Source organism: Chlamydomonas reinhardtii, chromosome 17 (assembly GCF_000002595.2).
Source record: "Chlamydomonas reinhardtii strain CC-503 cw92 mt+ chromosome 17, whole genome shotgun sequence".
Lineage (NCBI taxonomy): Eukaryota > Viridiplantae > Chlorophyta > Chlorophyceae > Chlamydomonadales > Chlamydomonadaceae > Chlamydomonas > Chlamydomonas reinhardtii.
Window position 1 is genome coordinate 176654 of NC_057020.1, and position 18000 is coordinate 194653.

The following is an 18000-nucleotide window of genomic DNA, read 5'->3' on the forward strand; positions in this document are numbered from 1 at the left end:
TCGGACTGCCGCCGGGCTGGGGGGTCTGGGGGGAGGGCCTCAGCATTAGGCGCAGTCGGACCTGGTCGAGCCTGCCGTAGTGGCGTAGTCGTATGTCCGGAAACCCGGCCGGCGCAATGGTCGCTGCGGTGTTGCTCAGCCCCAAAAGCCGGGGAGCCCCTGCCGGCCTCGGACAGCCCCGCGTGACAGTCTCAGTATATCGCACGCCAGGGCCTCCGCGCGTGTGTCGGCGTGCCCCGACCCAACGTGAGGGTGGCAGCACTCACTACGCTCTAACGCGCCGCCGGCACCAGGGCGAGTAGGGGGCTTCGTCGTGCCAGTCACACTGCACGGTAGCGTAGAGTTGTGGAGGGATGCTTGACTTGCCGTAGTTACCGTATTGTTACAGGGTCGCCTGCCGTGCCGCAGCAGCTGCAGTGCTGCGCACGTCACGGGGTGATCCCAGCGTCAGGCACAGCGCTGCCGCGGTCGCCGCGCCTGTCGGTCGCGGGGCCCTGGGGCGCCCACGTGCAGTCACACACGTCCAGTCACACACACACACACACACACACACACACACACACACACACACACACACACAAACACAGATACGCGGTACAGCGAGCGCGTGCTGCACGTCGCAGCCGCTGGCTTCCGCTGACCTGCTGCCTGCACGCCCCGCCTGCCTCCTCCTCAACGTCCACATGTCGTCGGCGACACCACTTAACCGTCATTCATGTCGCACACACAGATACAAGCACACGCCCCCGTAGGGCTGCGCTCCTGGGCGCCAAGGGTGGCTTCGCACAGCCGCGTGTAAACGCGTCCGCGCTACCTTGTAGCTCGTCTGCCACTCCACACCGCTCAGCCCCTCACACGCATACACATCCACCAGCCCCTGCACAGGCTGCCCTGCTGCTCATCCTGTGCCGGCGTGCACCAATAAAAACCTAACCTGAGGCTGGCAGCACCCATTACGCGCCTACAGTACACGGCGTCTGCTCGTCTGCTACTTCTGCCCGCATCGCGAGGTAGTTATACTTGTGCGTGTCACGTTCCTGTCTGAGGGTATTAAGTTGGTGATCTGTAGCATTCTAGTAATCACACGAGCACACGAGCACATAAGCACACAGCAGGCGCCCTGGGCTGCGCCGCCGACCCAGATCAGACCGCCTCAAAGCATTCTTCACACGCGCGGACATGCACACACGTGCAAAGTGTTCCCGCATACTCCACTCAACATGTCATGGTGCGCGCGCTGTGCAATTATTGTGCCGCCGTAACGCCGCCACAATCTTCATGTGGCTGCTTCACAGCCCCCTCACACAGCTCCATTCCATCACGTCAATACTCCTGAGCGTGTCAACTTGTCATGAACTCGATCGGCGTTCAGACTTCCTCTCAGGGCCTTTGCCCTGCCCTGATTCGCTTCGTCAGTAATAGAGTCTGATCTGTATGACCCAGCAGCATCATTAGGACTTCATCTGTTGTCGTGTGCGGGCCTTGCCCGCCTAAGGGCGGCTATACTGCACCGCACTAAACTCGACTTGGCCAATTGCCGCATCATGTGATCTCTCATGCAACTGGGCCACTTTGTGTCCTACCTGCCACCCGTCGAGGGCCCCACTGCTCAACTGTTGTCTGCTCCGGCCCCCACTCGATGTGTGCCACCTGCCTCTCCTACTGCCTACCTCCGTCTGCCCCTGTCTTGTCTCCAGCTGCTGCCAGCAGATACAGCCCACTGCACAGCTCAGCTTGCCGCAGGAGCGGCCGCAGCGCCCCACCCGGAAAGCTCATCTGTGCGAGGTTTGCCTCCGTGCTTAAAGCAATTCATCCAAGCCCACGCCCCGCAATGTTCAGTCGTCATTTAAGTAGTATGGCACACGCACACGCACATAGACAGAAATAAACACAGTTACCCCAAGTACACGCACGTCTACACTGCTGTTGTCACGGTTTGTAGTCAACCTAAGATCAATGTTAAGCGGCATCCAGGCGCGCAAACGCCTGTCCGCTCGCTTTCAGGACCCGCATCCGGAATTGAAACGCCGGCCAGCCCAATCCTCCTTCGCCAAGCCTAAGTTTAAGCCTAAGACTATTCTGAAGCATGGCAACATACGGAAGAGTGAAAAACGTGCACCGCACAGGGGAACAAAAAGCGCACTGGAAGCGCAAACGCGCAGGCACGCAACGCGCACAAAGGTGGCGCGTGCGGTAACGCCCGCCCTCTGTTAACACCAGGCCCAGCAACCCAGGAAGGTGTGCCGGTGCCCCGGTGCCCCGGGGTGCAGCGGCCACAGCGCCAACACGGCGCGTGGCGCACCGGCCCCGGTGACCGATGACTCCGTACATGAGTAATAATGACTCTGCTCCGCAGATACACGCATGTCCTTTTAGCGAGAAACACCTGAAAGCTATCGTAAGGCCGTTGAAGGGTTGCCCACAGCCGCCTCTACCATGGCAGCAGTGGTCCTCCTCCTCCTCCTCCTCCTCCTCCTCCTCCTCCTCCTCCTCCTCCTCCTCCTCCTCCTCCACATGCCGGCGAGCCCCCGCGGCGGCGTAGGAGCAGCCCCTGTCCTCCCAAGAGTGCTCCCGCACATCCCTACGCCGGTTACACCTGCCCCTGCCTGACCTGCAGCTGCTACAGCCCCTGTTGCTTCTGCTTGTGCTTATTCTCCAGCTGTAATCGCTGCCCCTGCTGCTGCTGCTGCTGCTGCTGCTGCTGCCACCGCCACGCCAACTGCTACTGCTGGGCCGGCCGGTCCAGGTCCGACAGCGGCTCCTCCACCACCTCCATCATCAGGTCGGACCGGCTCGGCGCCACACCCGCAGCCAGCTTGCCAGCAAAGCCCGGCGAGCGCCGCAGCAGCGCCCGCAGCGGCGGCAGCACCGCGCACCGCACCACATCGCCGCGGCCAGACAGCGTCAGACCAGTGGCGGAGGCGGCGCCACCGGCCGCCGCCGCGGCAGCGGCAGCGGCAGCCGCAGCCGCGCCCGGCCGGCGGTGCGAGAAGATCACGTGGAAGCGCGGCTCACCGCCATTACCTGCTGCTGATGCTGCGCCCGGGGCCGGCGGCTCCAGCAGGTGGGGGTGGCGCAGGCGCTGCAGGTAGCTGACCTCGTGTGGGGCGGCGGGGCCGGCGTGTGTGAGCGCCACGCCGTACGCCGCCAGCACCACGCAGTGCGGCAGCGACAGCAGCTGCGCCAGGGCCAGGTTGTCCAGGCCGCCGGCAGCGGCGGCGGCAGCAGAGGAGGCGGAGGAGCCGGAGCAGGCAGAGGAGAAACAGGAGGAAGAGGCGGGCGGCGCGGGGTAGGAGCAGGTGGAGGTGGAGGGCTGCGCGCCGCCGCGGCGGTAGGAGCCGTTGCCGGCCTGGCCCTCGTCCTCATCACCGCTGTCCGAGTCCGAGTCCGAGTCTGAGTCGGAATCGGAATCCGAGTCAGACAACGAGCAGCGGGACGCGGCCAGGGGCCGGCGGGGCCCGCACGGCACCGCCACGCTGCTGGCCGCAGTGCCGGCGCCGCCCATCGCCATCGTCGCATCGGCGCCAACGCCCGCCCCCCGGGCCTGAGATGCGACGGCAGACATGGGCGTCGGCTCAGCAATGGCACCGGCGGCATCCGCATCCGCCGCTGATGCTGGCGCCGCCGGCACCGGCGACGGCGGCGCGCGCAGCGACAGCGACAGAGCCGAGGTGGTGCGCAGGCCCGCCGCCGCGGCCGCCGCCTGCTGCACCGCCACCACCCGCCGCTCCTCCTCCGCGCGCTGCCGGTTGGCACGCGCCGCCGCCAGCAGCGCCAGACACTCATTTGCACCCAGAGGCCCGCGGGCAAAGTGGCGCCGCATCAGCTTCAGCACAGAAGCCGAGTTGCGGCAGCCGCCGCCGCCGCCGGGAGCGGCGGCGCCGCCCCCGGCGGCTGGCGGCTCCTGCGGCGCCGCCACCAGGTTGCCAACGTGCAGGAGGTTGTCTGTGCGGAAGTCGAACTTGTGTCGCGACAGGAGCTCAAGCAGGGTGTAGTAGGCTCCGGACAGGTTGGACACCACGAACACGCGGCCCGGCTTCAGCTGCTCAGCCGGCAGCACCAGCGGCGCCGGCAGCGGCAGCGGGGGCATAGGCAGCGGCGGCTGGGGGGCAGGAGAGGCAGTGCATTCGGCTGCGCCAGCGCCTGTGCAGGAGGAGGCGGGGAACGGGAAGAAGGGGAGGTGAAGCCGTGCAGGGAGGGGGTTAGGGAGAGGTTTGCCAACGAGTGCGCCTGACGCGTTACTGCGCGCGTCGACCAACCGATACACGGGGCTATTTATAATCATCATGTCACTAGCAAGGATCGGAGGCACGATCGCACCCGGGCTAAACTCGCTTACCCGCAGATGCCTGCTGAGCGGCGGACTCCGCCAGGGCGTGGGCCGCAATCCGCAGAGACGACACCGCGTTCTGCCAGTCCTCCACGAACGGGTGGAGGTGGTCAAGACCTGTGGGGGCGGCATATGGAGGCGCCGACGCTTTCAGAAATGACTTGTTAACGAGGCGCGGGCGCCGCCCTTGTGCCCGTCGACCGCCCGCATGATATCAAGGGACAAGCCACGCAAATAAACTAGCGCAGAACACGTACCCGGCAGCGCCGGCGACGATGTCGCAGCGCACATCGTCGCGGCCGACTGAAGCTTCGGGGACGGCTGGCTTTGGGCCTTTTTTCCGTCAATGCCCTTTCGGGGACTTAAAGTTTCACATAAACTGCTAGGAGAACATTGCTGGCGTAGAGTTCTGCGAGAGGTTTTGCATTTCTTGGCGCGAAGAGAGCAGGCTGTTAAAACATCGCGAGGAGCAAGATGTTTATTTGTGTGTGTCGAAGTTTGTTTGTAGACGGGGTGAAGCGACAGCGACTTAAATCGGGCAGACCAGACTTGTCCCATCTGCTGCCAGACGGCGGGGCCCAGCGCGCGAGGCCATAGCCCGGAGAGTGGAGGAGCCAGACCCCGCTGCGACCTTCGGCACTTGTAATTTGCATTTAACATTGCATTGCGCCAGTGAGCGCTGCGCCTTGGGTGCTACGGGCCGAACTGGCCCTTCAGCGCTCGCACGCGCCTCCCCGCCATCTCAGGCCCCCTGTCACATCATCCTGCGAATGCGCGCCGGCAGGCACTACTCAACCTGGAATTGCTACGTTTCACTCGTAATGCAGTTCTTGCCCTGGCTACACGCCTCTGGGCGTCTACCTAAATAAACCTCGACCTCCTCAGCGCCCGCGCACCGACCAAGCGTCCACCTCACCACAACAACACAGCACACGCACGACCACCTCGGTCAAACAGGCTGCCAAGCCAGTCCTGCACACAACGGTCATTCACCCTCCATTTATCCCTTCCTGGCCCCTACCCCTCCCTTTCTACATCCCCAAGCCCTCGACCCCATCTTCCCCGAAAAAACCACGCACTCCGCAAGAACACACGCCCGGTGCTCCACTCCATAAGCCCTTACGCGCGCGCAGCGGCCGGCGCAGCCGCGGCGGCGGGCGCGGCGGCAGCGGCTGCGGCCACGGGCGGCGGCAGCGACAGGTCGCGCACGATCTCCTCGAAGCGGGAGATGTGGTGCGCCAGCAGGGGCGCGTAGGTGGCCACGGTCTGGCTGTCCGACACCAGCACCATCTCGCGGCCGGTGGCGGCGTCCACGTCAATGTGGAACTCCAGGTCGCTGGCCACAGTCCAGGTGCCTAGGGGGGGGGCAGCAGGCGCGAGGTGCGTAAGTGTGATTGTACGACGGCTGTTGGGGCTCGCGGTCATCGCAGTGACAGGCACTGGCAGTAACAGGCACATGGCAGGCGGGCTTGCCACTGAACAGGTACGGCGTAACCCGCACGCGCTCTTGACCTTTCGACACACCCCTGCCCTTCCCCTCTGCTCGGCCTCACCCGCGGTCATGTCCTTGCCGCCGTCCCACTTGAGCTGGCGCTGCTTGGCCTTGAGGCACAGCAGCTGCTGCCTCAGCGCGCCCTCCTCCACGTCCATCAGCGCCGCCAGCCGCCCCAGCGCGATGCTGCTGTACAGCAGCAGGTACTGCTTCAGCTGCGGCAGCGTCTGCTGGCTGCGCACCTCCAGCAGGAACGAGTTCAGCTGCGCGCGGAAGGCCTGGAGGGCGGGGGTGGCGGGGAGGAGGAGGGGGAGGAGGGGAGGAGGAGGGGGTTTGCGATGGAGGTTCGGTGCAGGGAGGCAGTGGCAGAGGGCGTCGAGAGGAGCCCCAACACCCTTCGCATCCATTTATTCATGCCCCCACTGTCACTTCGCCTCTCCCCCTCCTCCCCCCTCTCACCAGCTGGTTGGTGTTGGTGGTGGCCTGGTCGTACGCGGGCGGCGTGGAGGTGACGAACTTGGGGCAGGCGTCCCGGAACAGGCTGTCGTACAGGTCGATGTCGCCGCGCGCCATGGCGGCCATGTTGTCGGACTGGCGCTCGCGCAGCTGCGGGTGAGGGACAGGGGAGGTGTGTGTGTGGGGAGGGAATCCGAAGGAGGGGAAGTCGGAGTGGTTCAAGCACAAGTACGACGTCGAGGGGGATGGCCGTTCATGGAGAACATCGAGAGGGGGGCGCAGGGGCTGGGAGGAAGACGGTGAAGCAGTGACTGGTACGTGTCAGTGACTACCATATACGCGGGCAACGAGTGGCCGCATGGACTGCTCAGGCTCGGAAAAGTTGTACTCATGCCCGCAGAGGGGTCAGTAGTCTAACATGTATTGTAGAGTGAGCATCACCGCAGTTGCCAGGACGGCGGCCCGCTGACCCTTGATGTCTCGCGACACCAAACAGCAAGTGTGGGGTCATGGATGCGGATGTTACATGGGGTCATGGCGCCGCGAATAATGCAGGCGACACACGTGCGCTCCGATCGCCGCATCATTCAGTGCTCAGTCTCGGAAAAGTTGTACTCATGCCCACGAGGGGTCAGTAGTCTAACATGTATTATTGAGTGAGCATCACCGCACTGAGGTGGCAATGTTACGTGTAATATGTGTTCTGTGCTCTGAGTACAGCCGCGCTCAGGAGAGTAACACCCATGATAGGCAAGCATAGGCTCAGCCCCCATCGGGTACCCATCCCCGGACTGTATTGCAATTGTTGAGGGATGCCTTTCTGCCGTTTGCATGACGGGATCATCCTGGTGATCCAAGAAGTGCGGCTTGCGTGGCGTCGGCTCGTGCTCAGTCTCGGAGAAGTTGTACTCATGCCCGCAAAGGGGTCAGTAGTCTAACATGTATTATTGAGTGAGCATCACAGCGCGAACCGACGGGAGCTGCGGCCTGGTCAGCCAGCTCCACACGCCTTACGCCGAGCCCTGGCGGCCTGGCATCTTCCCGTCCCCACGTGCCGTCCCCGCCCGTCCCTGCCAATCAAACACGCACGCATGCCCACGAGACACTTCCCCCACCCACTTGCACCCCCCTCCCGCACACCACCCCCCTCCCACACCCGCGCCCACCTGCATGAGCACGTTCTCGTCCAGGCTCTTGGCGGCCGCGGGGCACAGCGCCAGGCACACCGCCAGCAGGCTGTACATCTGCTCGTTCTTCTTGAGCATCTGCTCGTACTGCGGGCTGTTGCGGTGCGCCGCCTTGACGCGGTAGATGTACAGCAGCACCGCGTTGAAGCAGCGGGCGGCGTCCAGGTAGCTGCGGGCGGTTGGGGGGGGGCGGGTGTGTGGGGGCAGGAGGGAGGCGTCGTTCTGTAGGTGCGCGTGTGTGCTTGGAAAGCATGTCACAGGCGCAGGCGAAATATCAAGAACAGACAAGTGCGACGGCATGCGATCGGGGCCTCCCTGCCAAAGCGCCGCAACCCCAGCCCCGTGCCGCACGCTCCACCTCGGCCCCCGCCCGACGCCCCGGCCACCCCGGCCACCCCGCCCGCCTCCTGCACTGCCTGCAGGCCGCCTGCACCCCTCTGCCCTGCCTGCCCCGCCAGCCCGCCTGCTCTAGGCTCACCGGCGCTGCATGAGGTAGGAGAAGCCGCCGTAGTAGAAGAGGGTGATGTGGGCGCCGGGGATGCGCGGCGTGAAGAGGTGCGTGCGCTCGTGTAGGTTGAGCGGGTAGATGGCCTGGGCGGGCAGGGCGGGGAACAGGGGAGAGAGGTCGGGTGGATGGGCTGCTCCGCAGGTGGTCACATGTCAGCACTGGCGCATTGCTCCAGTGGCGTGGCGGGCACGGGCGGACGCTGTTCCCTTTGTTGAGTCACGGAGCTGGTGATACCCATTGAGACTCCCCCTATGTTTCCCACCTCATCGTGCCCACATCGCCCCTCCTGCCTGCCCAACGACACCGCCGTGCGCCCGCCCCCCCCAACACAGCACGCGCACGCCCCCTCACCTTGAGCGCTGTGAAGTAGTCGCCCACCAGGCAGTGCACGCGCATGAGCCCGGTCAGCGCGAAGTAGCCCAGCATGCGCAGCACGTTGGAGCTCTGCGGGTAGTAGCCCTCCAGCTGGCTCAGCCTGGGGGCAGGGCGCGTGTGGTGCGTGGGTGGGTGAGCTGGTGTGCGTCAGTGTGACGGTGGTTCAGGTGGGTGGCGGTGCGTGAGAGGGAAGACCTCACTCAGCCCTCCAACAATCTCTCTGGTGGTCTCATGTCCACGTCCTCCGGCGTTACACTGCTTTTGTGCAAACAGCCAGCCCCCTCTCCTCTGCCAAGCTCCTTCCGTCCCTGCTGTCCCGGCCCCGGGCGTCTGCTGCTGCTGCTGACGCCGCTCACCGCGCGCCGCCGTCTCCCTCCAGCTCCGCCACAATGCCGGACTTGTCCACCAGCGCCTGCAGGATGTTGAGCACCTCCACAATGTTCCACACCTGGGAGGGGGTAGCCGTCCGCAGAGAACGGAGTGGTTAACTCACGTGTGTGTACGTGTGTGTGTATAGTACACTTATGGCAAGCGCGGCGCAGAGTCCGTCGGGTGGAGACACGGTGAAAGTGGATACGGGAGGCAGGAACGGTAGGAGGGTGTGGGCCCTGGTGTCGCTGTTTGCCACAGCGGCGGCGGCGGCCTTAGCCCGCTCCTCCTCCTTGCCTTCCGCCTTCCTCAGGGCCCCCCGCCCCCTGCCAGCTCCCGCATACCTTGTCGCACTTCTTGAGGTTCTCAATCTCCTCGGGCGACATGCTCTGCACCTTGCCGCGGTACTGGCAGAATGACTGCGAGACGGCGGCGACAGGGATGGCAGAGACGCGGGTGGGGGTGCGGATGAGGAGAGCGAGGGTAGGGCACTGCAGGGCGGCACGCCTTAGCCCCCCAGCCTGTGCTAGGGTTCCACCGCGCTTGCGTACACATAGTAATCCGCGCGCCCTCCTGCCCACCCCGTTCCCCTGAGACTGCACTGCACAAGACTAGCCCCTCGGTCACCACCCGTCCGTGTCATGCCCCCCCCCACACACACACTCCCCGCCGCCCCTCCTCCCCCCCATGCCCTACCCACCTGGAACTGGTAGAGGAACTCGTCCACCATGTCCCACAGCCAGATGTTGGGTAGCTGCATGTTGACGTTGCTGGTCAGCAGCAGGCCAAACAGGTCGATGTAGTTGTCCCAAGACTCGCAGCTGTGCGAGAGAAGGAGCAGGAGCGGGAGTGAGGTGATGAGAGGCTAGGCCGGGTTATGTGGAGGTGCGCAGTCGCGGTGCTGGAACGGCTGCAACCGAGCGACTCCGCTGTACGACGCCACCCCGCACCCCACCTCCAGCCTTGACCAGGGCGGCATCCGCCCGTCCCACCAGTCCCACACCTCCCTCCTCCTGCGTCTCAACGCGCCAGCTGGCAGACCCAGGCACCTCCTGCCGTGTGCGCAGCCTCCCGCGGACAACGCTTACGACCCGCTGCTTCTGTCCCTGAGCCCGGCTGTCCCACTTCGCTCCGCGGCCGCGGCCTCACCGGTCGCGCAGGGTGGGCTGGCAGCGCGCGTACAGGTGGCGGAAGTACATCTCCTGCGTGGCGCGTGAGTGATGTTGTTGTGAGAGAGCACGTGCGGACGTTAAACAATGCTCCAAACCCCAGGCGCCCTGCGGCTGTGGCTCTGAGTGCCCCGCTCAGCCCCAGCCGCATCGCTGCCCCCTGTGCAATACCCCTCAATCCCCGCGTGCCGCCCGGTTTGTGCCCCGCACTCCCAACATGTGCCGCTCCAGAGCTCTCTCCCGCCAGGTCTCCACTCCCCCGCACCTTGTACAGCAGACAGAACACGTGGTCGTGGTCCACCACCTCCGCGATGTGCTGCACCTCTGGCCATGGCGAGGCCTTGTAGTAGCGGTCGCTGAGCTTCAGGAAGGAGATCTCATACATCGACTGAATCTCCGGAATGTTGCGTTCCCTGCACAGGCAGAGCCACCGGGCGAGCGCTAAGATCATCTGTTCCAGCGGCCGCACCCGCCAAAGTTTGCGCCTTGCCGGCACACCAACATCCGATCTCATAATCCAGAGCTTTAATACTTGCTGCGACAGCGCGGTTGCCAGAAGCACCCAACAACGCAAGCCGCCGCCCAAAAATCTCGCGCCCCCGCGTGCCTGATGTGTCGGTAGAAGTAATGCGCCCATTGCTTTACAATATCAGGAACCGTGTAGAACTCCTGGAGACCGCCCATTTCTGGGGAGGGCTATGCAGGCGCGAACACAAGTCGACCTTTCCGAACCGGAGCACTTCACTAGAACAAAGCCTACACGTTACAGCTGCCTAATATTGACTGCCAATTTTGCGAGGTGCCTGCCCAAACTTGGGTACTCTGCCGGATTGGCCTTATTGGAACTGAAATTGTTCCTTCCAGTCTATCTGAGCGACTGAGCTCGCTAGCTTGCCGCATTTCACTCACAACAATTTACACTGACCTTTGTGACACTGTGAATACGTGCTGACCTTACTTTGTCCGCAGCTGTCACCGACCCCCCAAAGCCTTTCGTCTCTTTTCTCCGCTCCCGACCACGGTCCCTGCCCAGCACTCCAAAATGGGTCTATTTTCATGCTTCGCTCGCCCAGCACCCGACTCGACTCGCGAGCAACTTCCCGTCTCCACCTCCAGGCGCGTACCGGTGAGCTTACCACATATGACCTGCAGCGTTGACCAGAGCACAGAGTACAAGGCACTGACATTGCAAGCTTGCTGCTACTGTGGTTCCAGCCAAACATGGTCGACAAGGTGGCCTCTGGTCGGTCAGCGGTGAGTTGGACAGCGTCCAACGGGGGCTGCTGCTAGGCTTGGGCACTTAAAACTTTCACCGGCACACTCTGTGCTCATTCAATTTCTGCATTGAACTTATCCATCAGCGTGTGAAACGAGTATACACAAGTGCTGAGACCCTGCCCGTGCAATGGCGAAGCGGCCGTCAGCTCGGCCGAAACTGAACGACACGCTCATTCATGCGTGCACATGCAGGCATCAGAAGTGCCCTTGCGCATCAAGCCGGTCGTCCCCGCAGCAACAGGCACTGCGCCTGCGGTCGCTCCCGCCCCCGCGGCCCAGCTCCCCTCAGCTGCCAGCGCCAAGAAGCAGGTGTCGGTGGCCCTGCCCAGCCTAGATGACGACATCGATGTTGGCCCTGCGCGCGTGGACCAGACGCCCAAAAAGGTCAAGCCCGCGCAGCTCAAGCTCACGGCCGCGCAAGCCGCGTCTGACCAGGGTTGCGACGTTTCCGCCACCGCTACAGATGCCGGGCGCCAAACTTGCCCGGCAGCCGCCAAGGCCTCCGCAAGCAGCCTCCACGACACCACTGCCACGGGTGCTAGCGCCAGCCCCTCCGCAGAGGCGCCTGTGTCGCCGCTGGCCGGCATGAACACGCGCGTGCCATCCAAGGTCGTGCGCAACCTGTCAGCTCCCGCCCTGGTGAGATTAGCGGGGCCGGCTGCTCTCCCTGCAGCGCCCTCGAACCTGCATCGTTTTGCCTGCCCTGCCGCGCCTCCCTTTCCTTGGACCTTCAGTTCCTTTCACAAACCCTCCAAACTTCCCGCCATCCACCCACCTCTCTTTCCCTCCCCGGCAGACGCTGGCTGACATCGCCGGCCTGCTCTGCCGCTTCACGGGCGACAGCGGCGGCGAGGCCGGCTCCGACACGGCCGCCGTGACCGCCTGCCTGTCCGCGGTGCTGGCCGGCAGCAAGGCGCAGGGCGCGGGGCTGTACGAGGCAGCCCGCGCGCAGCCCGAAGCCGGTCACGTGTTCGGTGCGTGGCAGGGGCGTGGACAGGGTTGCAGCGTCGGCCACGGGTTGCCTTCAAACCGGACAGGTTTGACATGGAACCATGTATGTGATTGCCCGCCATCCTGAGCGTTCTCCCCGCCTGTGCGCACGCCTCTACTCCGCGTGTGCCTTGCAGCCGCCGCCTACCGGCTGGCCCAGGTGGCGGGTCAGGTGGTGGCGCCCTGCCGCGACAACGGCGCCATGATGGCGGGGCTGGGGCAGGACGTGGTGCGCGCGCTGGACGCAGCAGGTGGGCACCTGAGAAACCAGGGAGTGAGGAGGAGGGGGCTGCGGCCTGGCCGGCTGGCGGGGCAAGTACGTGGGTCACGGTTGTGTGGGCTGTGTTGTACAATTGGGTGCTCAGCAGGGAGGCTCTGTTGGTGGGGCTGACCTGTCGTTGTCCTGCCTCGGCGCCCCTGGCTGCAGGCAAGAAGGGCTGCGTGCCGCCGCGCGAGACGCTGGCTGACGTGGCGGCCCGGCTGGAGACATGCGGCCGCTGCCTGTCCGTGTACGCCAAGGAGGGTGAGTACCGATGCGGTAGTGCCCAACGGTAGTGTCCCCAGGAGAGCGCATCACGCAAAGCAGTAGCCATCCCCGCTCATCCCACTCGTTCGCCTGCATGCCCACACACCTCCCTCTCCCCCCCACCCCCACACGGTACTCCAGGCTGGCTGCTGCACCTGGCCTGCAACGAGTCCGCCAAGGCCGAGCTGGACCGCGCCCACAGCGCTGTGGTGGCCGTGCTGCAGGCCGTGCCCGCGCCCGGCCTGGAGCTGCCCTCCGGCTCCGCCGCCGGCCGCCCCGGCGCCTACCTGGACATGAACCGCGGCCTGCGCCGCAGCCTCAAGACGCACGGCAGCGGCAGCGTGGCAGCAGGGCTCAAGGCCGTTGGGGTGAGCGCGCAGCCCGCAGCGGCAGGAATTGGGGCTTCCCGTGAGTTTGCTCCGCACCTGCCTCTCTGCCCAATCAGATGGAACCGTGTCGCCTCACTGCAGTACCTCATGCTCTTTTCCTCCACCTCTTGTTCCTCGCCATCCACCTTGCCGTCAGACCGACCCGCTGTCCCCCGAGCTGACCAAGCTGGCGGCGCTGCTGGGTGTGCCCGCGCCCGCCGTGGCCCGCGAGCTGGCGGCGCTGCCCGCCGATGTGCCCGCCGACGTCTACTACAGCCGCATGGTCCTGAGCCTGCAGCAGCAGCGCAACCTGTTTGGCTCCGCCGCCGGCGCCGACGCCACCGCCAGCTTGGTGGAGCGCTACCGGCCCATCTTTGCGCACTACGACAAGGCCGGCCGCGGCTTCCTGGAGGCGGCCGAGCTGCGCTCCGTGCTGGGCGACCTGAGCGAGGCGGGTGCGGCGGGCGCCGGCCCCACCGGGCCCGAGCTGGAGCGCGCGTTCGCGCTGGCAGACCAGGACGGCGACGGCCGCGTCAGCCCCGAGGAGTTTGCACGGTGAGTGCATGAGTGGGGACATCATCCGGTAGTGTTCGCGCCAGGATCGAGGTGATGTGGTACCGACGGAAATGCGGAGCTTGCTTTGTTGAGCGGTATGAAAGGCGTTGGTTCAGCGGAAGGGGCTGTGTAGGTCTCAAGTGGACCGACGGACCTGACTTGAGCATCCCGTACGCCGCCAATGCCCGCACAGGTACTATGACGCCCTCACGTTTGGCCACGCGCGCAAGCAGCTGCGACTGGCCATGGGCCTACAGGCCGAGAGTGAGTGGCGGCGGCGATGATGCAGTGTTGTACCTGCTGGTGCCCTTGCGCCTCCGGTGCGACCGCCCACTGAGCACGCCGCAATACATGTCGCGGACTCGCATGTCGGTGCTCTAACTCGCACCCCGCCCCGCGCCACCTGCCGCGACGCTGCCATCCACAGGCGACCTGAAGGCCATCTTCCGTGACTTTGCCTCGTTCGGCACGCGGCAGCAGGTGGAGGAGATGGACTCGGCCCACTTCGCCAAGTGAGTTGCGAGCGTGCGGGCAGTCCTGGCCATCAGCCAGCAACCGCTCCAGCGCAGCGCTCCGGCTCCCCTGCCCACTACCTCGTAAGCATCTGCGCTCACTCATTCACATACCGTCCCCACCGTGCCACCCCCCTCCTCCCCAGGCTGTTCCGCGACTGCGGCCTGCTGGGCCCCGACCTTACGCTCACCGACATCGACCTGGCCTTTACCGCGGTGAGCCGACATGGACACAACCACATTTGCGGTACCGTAGTACTCGCCGCTGTGCAGCAGTGCTCAGTACCCGCCACATCGCAATCATAACGGCACCGTTCTTACCACTCCAAACGGGGCACGCTTCCACCCGCAGGCCAAGGGCAAGGGCGAGCGCAAGCTGAGCTTCGACGCCTTCCTGACGGCGCTGGCCACCTGCGCCGAGCGCAAGGGCACGGGGCTGGAGGCGCTGGTGCGGGCCATCCTGGGCTGCGAGGGCCCCGTGGCGCGCGCCACCAAGGCCGACGTGGTGCGGCTGCACGACGACAAGTCCACCTACACGGGCGTGTACGCCAAGGGCGGCCCCAAGGTGACGGAGAAGGCGCACGACCTGGCGGCGCTGCTGGACCGCTCAGACGCCGGCGCGGCCCGGAAGACCCCCATCCGGTGAGACCGTGAGGGGGAGGAACTTGGGGGTAGGCGCAGGAGGCAGGGAGCGGTGCAGTGAGACACTGGGTGCAGGGTGCATGTGCCGGCGTCCTGTGACAGCGTCAGCATGCTGCCGTGTTCTCGCGCCTTCTCGCTGCTCTGGACAAACACGCTTTGTCCAGGACCCTACCGTAACGTCCCCTTACCATCACTACCGCACCACTCCGCAGCGCCTCCCGCGCTGGTCCCATCACCATTGTGGACAAGCCCGCCGACAAGCCGCCGCTGCACCACACCCCGCCGCCCGCCCACGGCCCCGGCACCCACAGCCAGTCCATGCGCCTGTCCGTGGGCCCCGGCGGCATGCCCGGAGCCCCCGGCTCCAGCGTGTCCGCCGGAGGCGCGGCGCCGTCCACTGCTGCGGGCGCCGCCGGCGGCTGGAAGCGCCGCTCCACTGCCGGCGGCTCGGGCTCCGTGTCAGCCCCTACCGCCTCCTCTGCCCTCTACGAGTCCTGGCTGATGTGGTGAGTGGGTGGCTGCACGTGTAGTTGTGCATGCGAAGGATGATTGGAGCCCGCATGCATACGCCGGTAGTACAGTACTTCGATGCAGCAGTCTTTGTTGCTGCAGCTAGTTCTTTTTATGACACAGAAGGTCACTAACCCAAGAATCGACTAATCATCAACCGTCACCACCGCAACGGAGACATACCTGACGGTGCCGAGCTGAGCATTCTTACTAGTATGCCAGCATGTATTGCCTCTCGTTTGTTTACCTGAGGCAGGTCGCCGAAGGGTCGCGCGATCTTGCTCTCGCGCCTTCTCTACCGCTTCCTTCTCGTTAGTGCATGCTTTGATGTAACGGAAGAGTTAAAACGTGTAAAATTTACAGGCAGCAGTTTGGTGCTGGCGCTGGGGCCGGCGCCCCCTCCCGCGCCGTTGAGATGGGCCCGGCACAATACGTGAAGCTGCTGCGTGAGACCGGCATCATTACCGGCAAGGACTTCACCTCCGTGCAGGCCGAGCTCATCTACGCCAAGGTCAAGCCGCAGGTGCGCACTGCGCAGTGGTGAACGACACCACACAAGCACATCCTGTGCCTGTATCTGGCGAACCATTCTGCGCCTGTCCAGGGCTGTCGGGCCATCCGCTGCATCCCCTTATCTCGGCCCAGACCTGACCCTCTGCGCCGCGTCCTCGCACTCACACACTTCACAGGGCTGCGCCAAGATCACCTTCGAGTGCTTTGAGCGCGCCCTGGGCCTCATCGCCGCAGCCAAGGGCACCAGCCGCGAGGCGCTTGAGGCAGCCATCACCGCCAGCGGCGGGCCGCTGCTCACGCCCGGCAAGAACTGAGCGGCAGCAGGGGCGAGAGCCCAAGTGCCGTGTGGCCAGCTGGCGCGCCGGCTCATTGCCGGTGTGGCGAGGTCGCTGCTGGAGGCGGCTTGTCTCCAGAACGCGACGGCTAGGTATTGATACTGCATACGGTATGCCGTGCGCACGTGACTATGTTTTGACGGCAGGACTGGACGAGACGGGTCTCTCGGGTGTTGGCGGTACGCCAGCTGCGCCATCGCGCGCTTACCGTACGTGACACTTAACAGCAGGGGAGCAGCAGTGGTGATGCGTGTACTTTGCACGTGCGGCGTGCGGCGCGGCAATCCTCGCAACTACCAAAACTTTAACTGACACACGGGGATCACAAACGGGCTTTTGCGCAACTGCCAACGGACAGGGACGGCACGCTGTGTGGCTGTTGGCGCGCAGCGCGATTGGGAATGCATAGTTGGACAGCGAGGCGTATGGGAAGCTGCGACAGAGCACGGCGGGGGCATGGCGGAGGCTGACGGTTGGCGCGCCGCGTGAGTGGGAAGTGCATAGTCGTGCGCGCGCCGTTTGGGAAGCCGCGTGTTTGAGCTGCGTGTAAACTCAGAGAGACGCATGAGGCTGACCCGGTTGGCTTGCCCTTTCCCCCGAAGGGGGAGGGGCAGTAGCCATTGCGGTCGCATCGAGCTCGCCGCGGGGGGCCCTCCCTGTTATTCCAGTAACCGGTAAAGTGCACTTGGCACGCCCCGTTGCTCCAGCCAAAATGCGTGCTAATTTTAAGACGCTGTTCGCTGTATTTGTGGCGACGCATAACTTCGCAAAAACTAGTGAAATGGCGAGGAATTGGTGCCGGGGGCGCCCCCCGCGCCTGTCCCCGCGTCCCCTCCACGGATTTCGGCGCGCCAGGGGGAAGGGGCAAGCCAACCAGCCTGTCACTACTGGAGCGACCTTGCGACGCAAGGCTGCAGATTGGTTTGCTGCACAAACCGCGCCAGTCCTTCATGCAACGGCACGGCCCCGCCAGTGTGTGTGTCAACCAACATATGGGGGTACCTCGATCCAAACCGGAACCCGTCTCCCAGGCATGAGGATGCTTCACGTTTTTTGAGGTACGCCCTCCGCCAACAGCTGCCCGTCCCGTACCTTGCACCCCTGCTGCTGTTGCCTGCCACCTGCCCCGGGCACTTCAATTGCTTCTCAGACATACTCAGAAAGGACAAATACATCGCGCAATATGGATGCACAGTCGCATTTTATCGTGGTCCTCCAAAAGATCACACAGGCCAAAAATGAAGGCCGAAAAGACACGCCAGGCCAGTGTTCTGAGGCGAAGTTCACGAGGCCGCAGCTTTTTGCAGCTATCACAAATTAAATGCGCGCACCTCGCCAAGCGAACCTGCCGCCAAGCGAACCTGCAGTCCACCTATTTGCCTGCGAGCCACGACTCTTTTGCTGTAGCCAATACGTAGCCTCTGCCATCATGCAGAGTTTGAACGTACCTCTGCAGCCGGGCTCCCCGGGACTGCTGCGGAGCGGTGGTGGCAAGCGTGGCAATTCGAGCAGCCCGGCCGGGAGCCCTTTCAAGGCGAGGTAAGTTTAACGCATCCTTGAACGGCATCCTTGAACGGACACACGGTGATGCTGTGACCCGCGATGGACATGTCATGCTAGTTTGCCAAACCGCTCTGCAAAATATGCTGACCGATTTGCCCTTTGTTCTTCCACAGGCGCAACTGCGTTATGCTGCCTCATTCGTTCAAGTTCGTGTTCCAGGCTCGCTTCGGCGCCATTGCCCAGGCGAACGGCGACGCCCTCCCTCCAGGCGCCCAGTCTGGCGTGCCCCGCTTCGCCGGTCTCGCGGGCTTCATGCTGAAGGAACCGTCGCCCGTGCCGTGCATCCTCTTCGCCCCCACGTCGAACCGTAGCGCCATTGCCA

General features: G+C 64.4%; 4 protein-coding genes across 4 annotated transcripts in view; 2 read left to right on the forward strand and 2 right to left on the reverse strand.

Moving 5' to 3' along the window:
- Positions 1-370: 370 nt before the first annotated feature.
- CHLRE_17g697406v5 (uncharacterized protein) lies at positions 371-4832 on the reverse strand. Its single transcript, XM_043071846.1, has 3 exons — positions 4588-4832; positions 4340-4447; positions 371-4143 (listed from the first exon to the last, which is right to left on the reverse strand). Exons 1-3 carry the CDS (start codon positions 4619-4621, stop codon positions 2723-2725), a joined length of 1563 nt encoding a protein of 520 aa, XP_042914305.1. The 5' UTR covers positions 4622-4832; the 3' UTR covers positions 371-2722.
- Positions 4833-4971: 139 nt separating this feature from the next.
- Positions 4972-10661, reverse strand: CHLRE_17g697450v5 (uncharacterized protein). Its single transcript, XM_043071847.1, has 12 exons — positions 10494-10661; positions 10152-10299; positions 9867-9919; positions 9418-9538; positions 9062-9136; positions 8705-8796; positions 8325-8448; positions 7944-8056; positions 7445-7634; positions 6282-6428; positions 5884-6100; positions 4972-5685 (listed from the first exon to the last, which is right to left on the reverse strand). Exons 1-12 carry the CDS (start codon positions 10568-10570, stop codon positions 5450-5452), a joined length of 1593 nt encoding a protein of 530 aa, XP_042914306.1. The 5' UTR covers positions 10571-10661; the 3' UTR covers positions 4972-5449.
- A 145-nt stretch (positions 10662-10806) lies between these two features.
- CHLRE_17g697500v5 (uncharacterized protein) lies at positions 10807-16894 on the forward strand. Its single transcript, XM_001691748.2, has 15 exons — positions 10807-11012; positions 11102-11140; positions 11357-11803; positions 11961-12138; positions 12292-12405; positions 12582-12677; positions 12822-13048; positions 13206-13603; positions 13797-13867; positions 14031-14115; positions 14262-14331; positions 14468-14757; positions 14970-15263; positions 15631-15790; positions 15957-16894. Exons 1-15 carry the CDS (start codon positions 10929-10931, stop codon positions 16092-16094), a joined length of 2691 nt encoding a protein of 896 aa, XP_001691800.1. The 5' UTR covers positions 10807-10928; the 3' UTR covers positions 16095-16894.
- Positions 16895-17300: 406 nt separating this feature from the next.
- The window catches only part of CHLRE_17g697550v5 (uncharacterized protein), a 3825-nt gene continuing 3125 nt past the window's right edge, over positions 17301-18000 (forward strand). The window contains exons 1-2 of the mRNA XM_043071848.1: positions 17301-17654; positions 17792-17944. Coding sequence (XP_042914307.1) covers positions 17545-17654; positions 17792-17944 — 263 coding nt within the window. The 5' untranslated portion in view covers positions 17301-17544. The remainder of the gene's footprint in view (positions 17655-17791; positions 17945-18000) is intronic.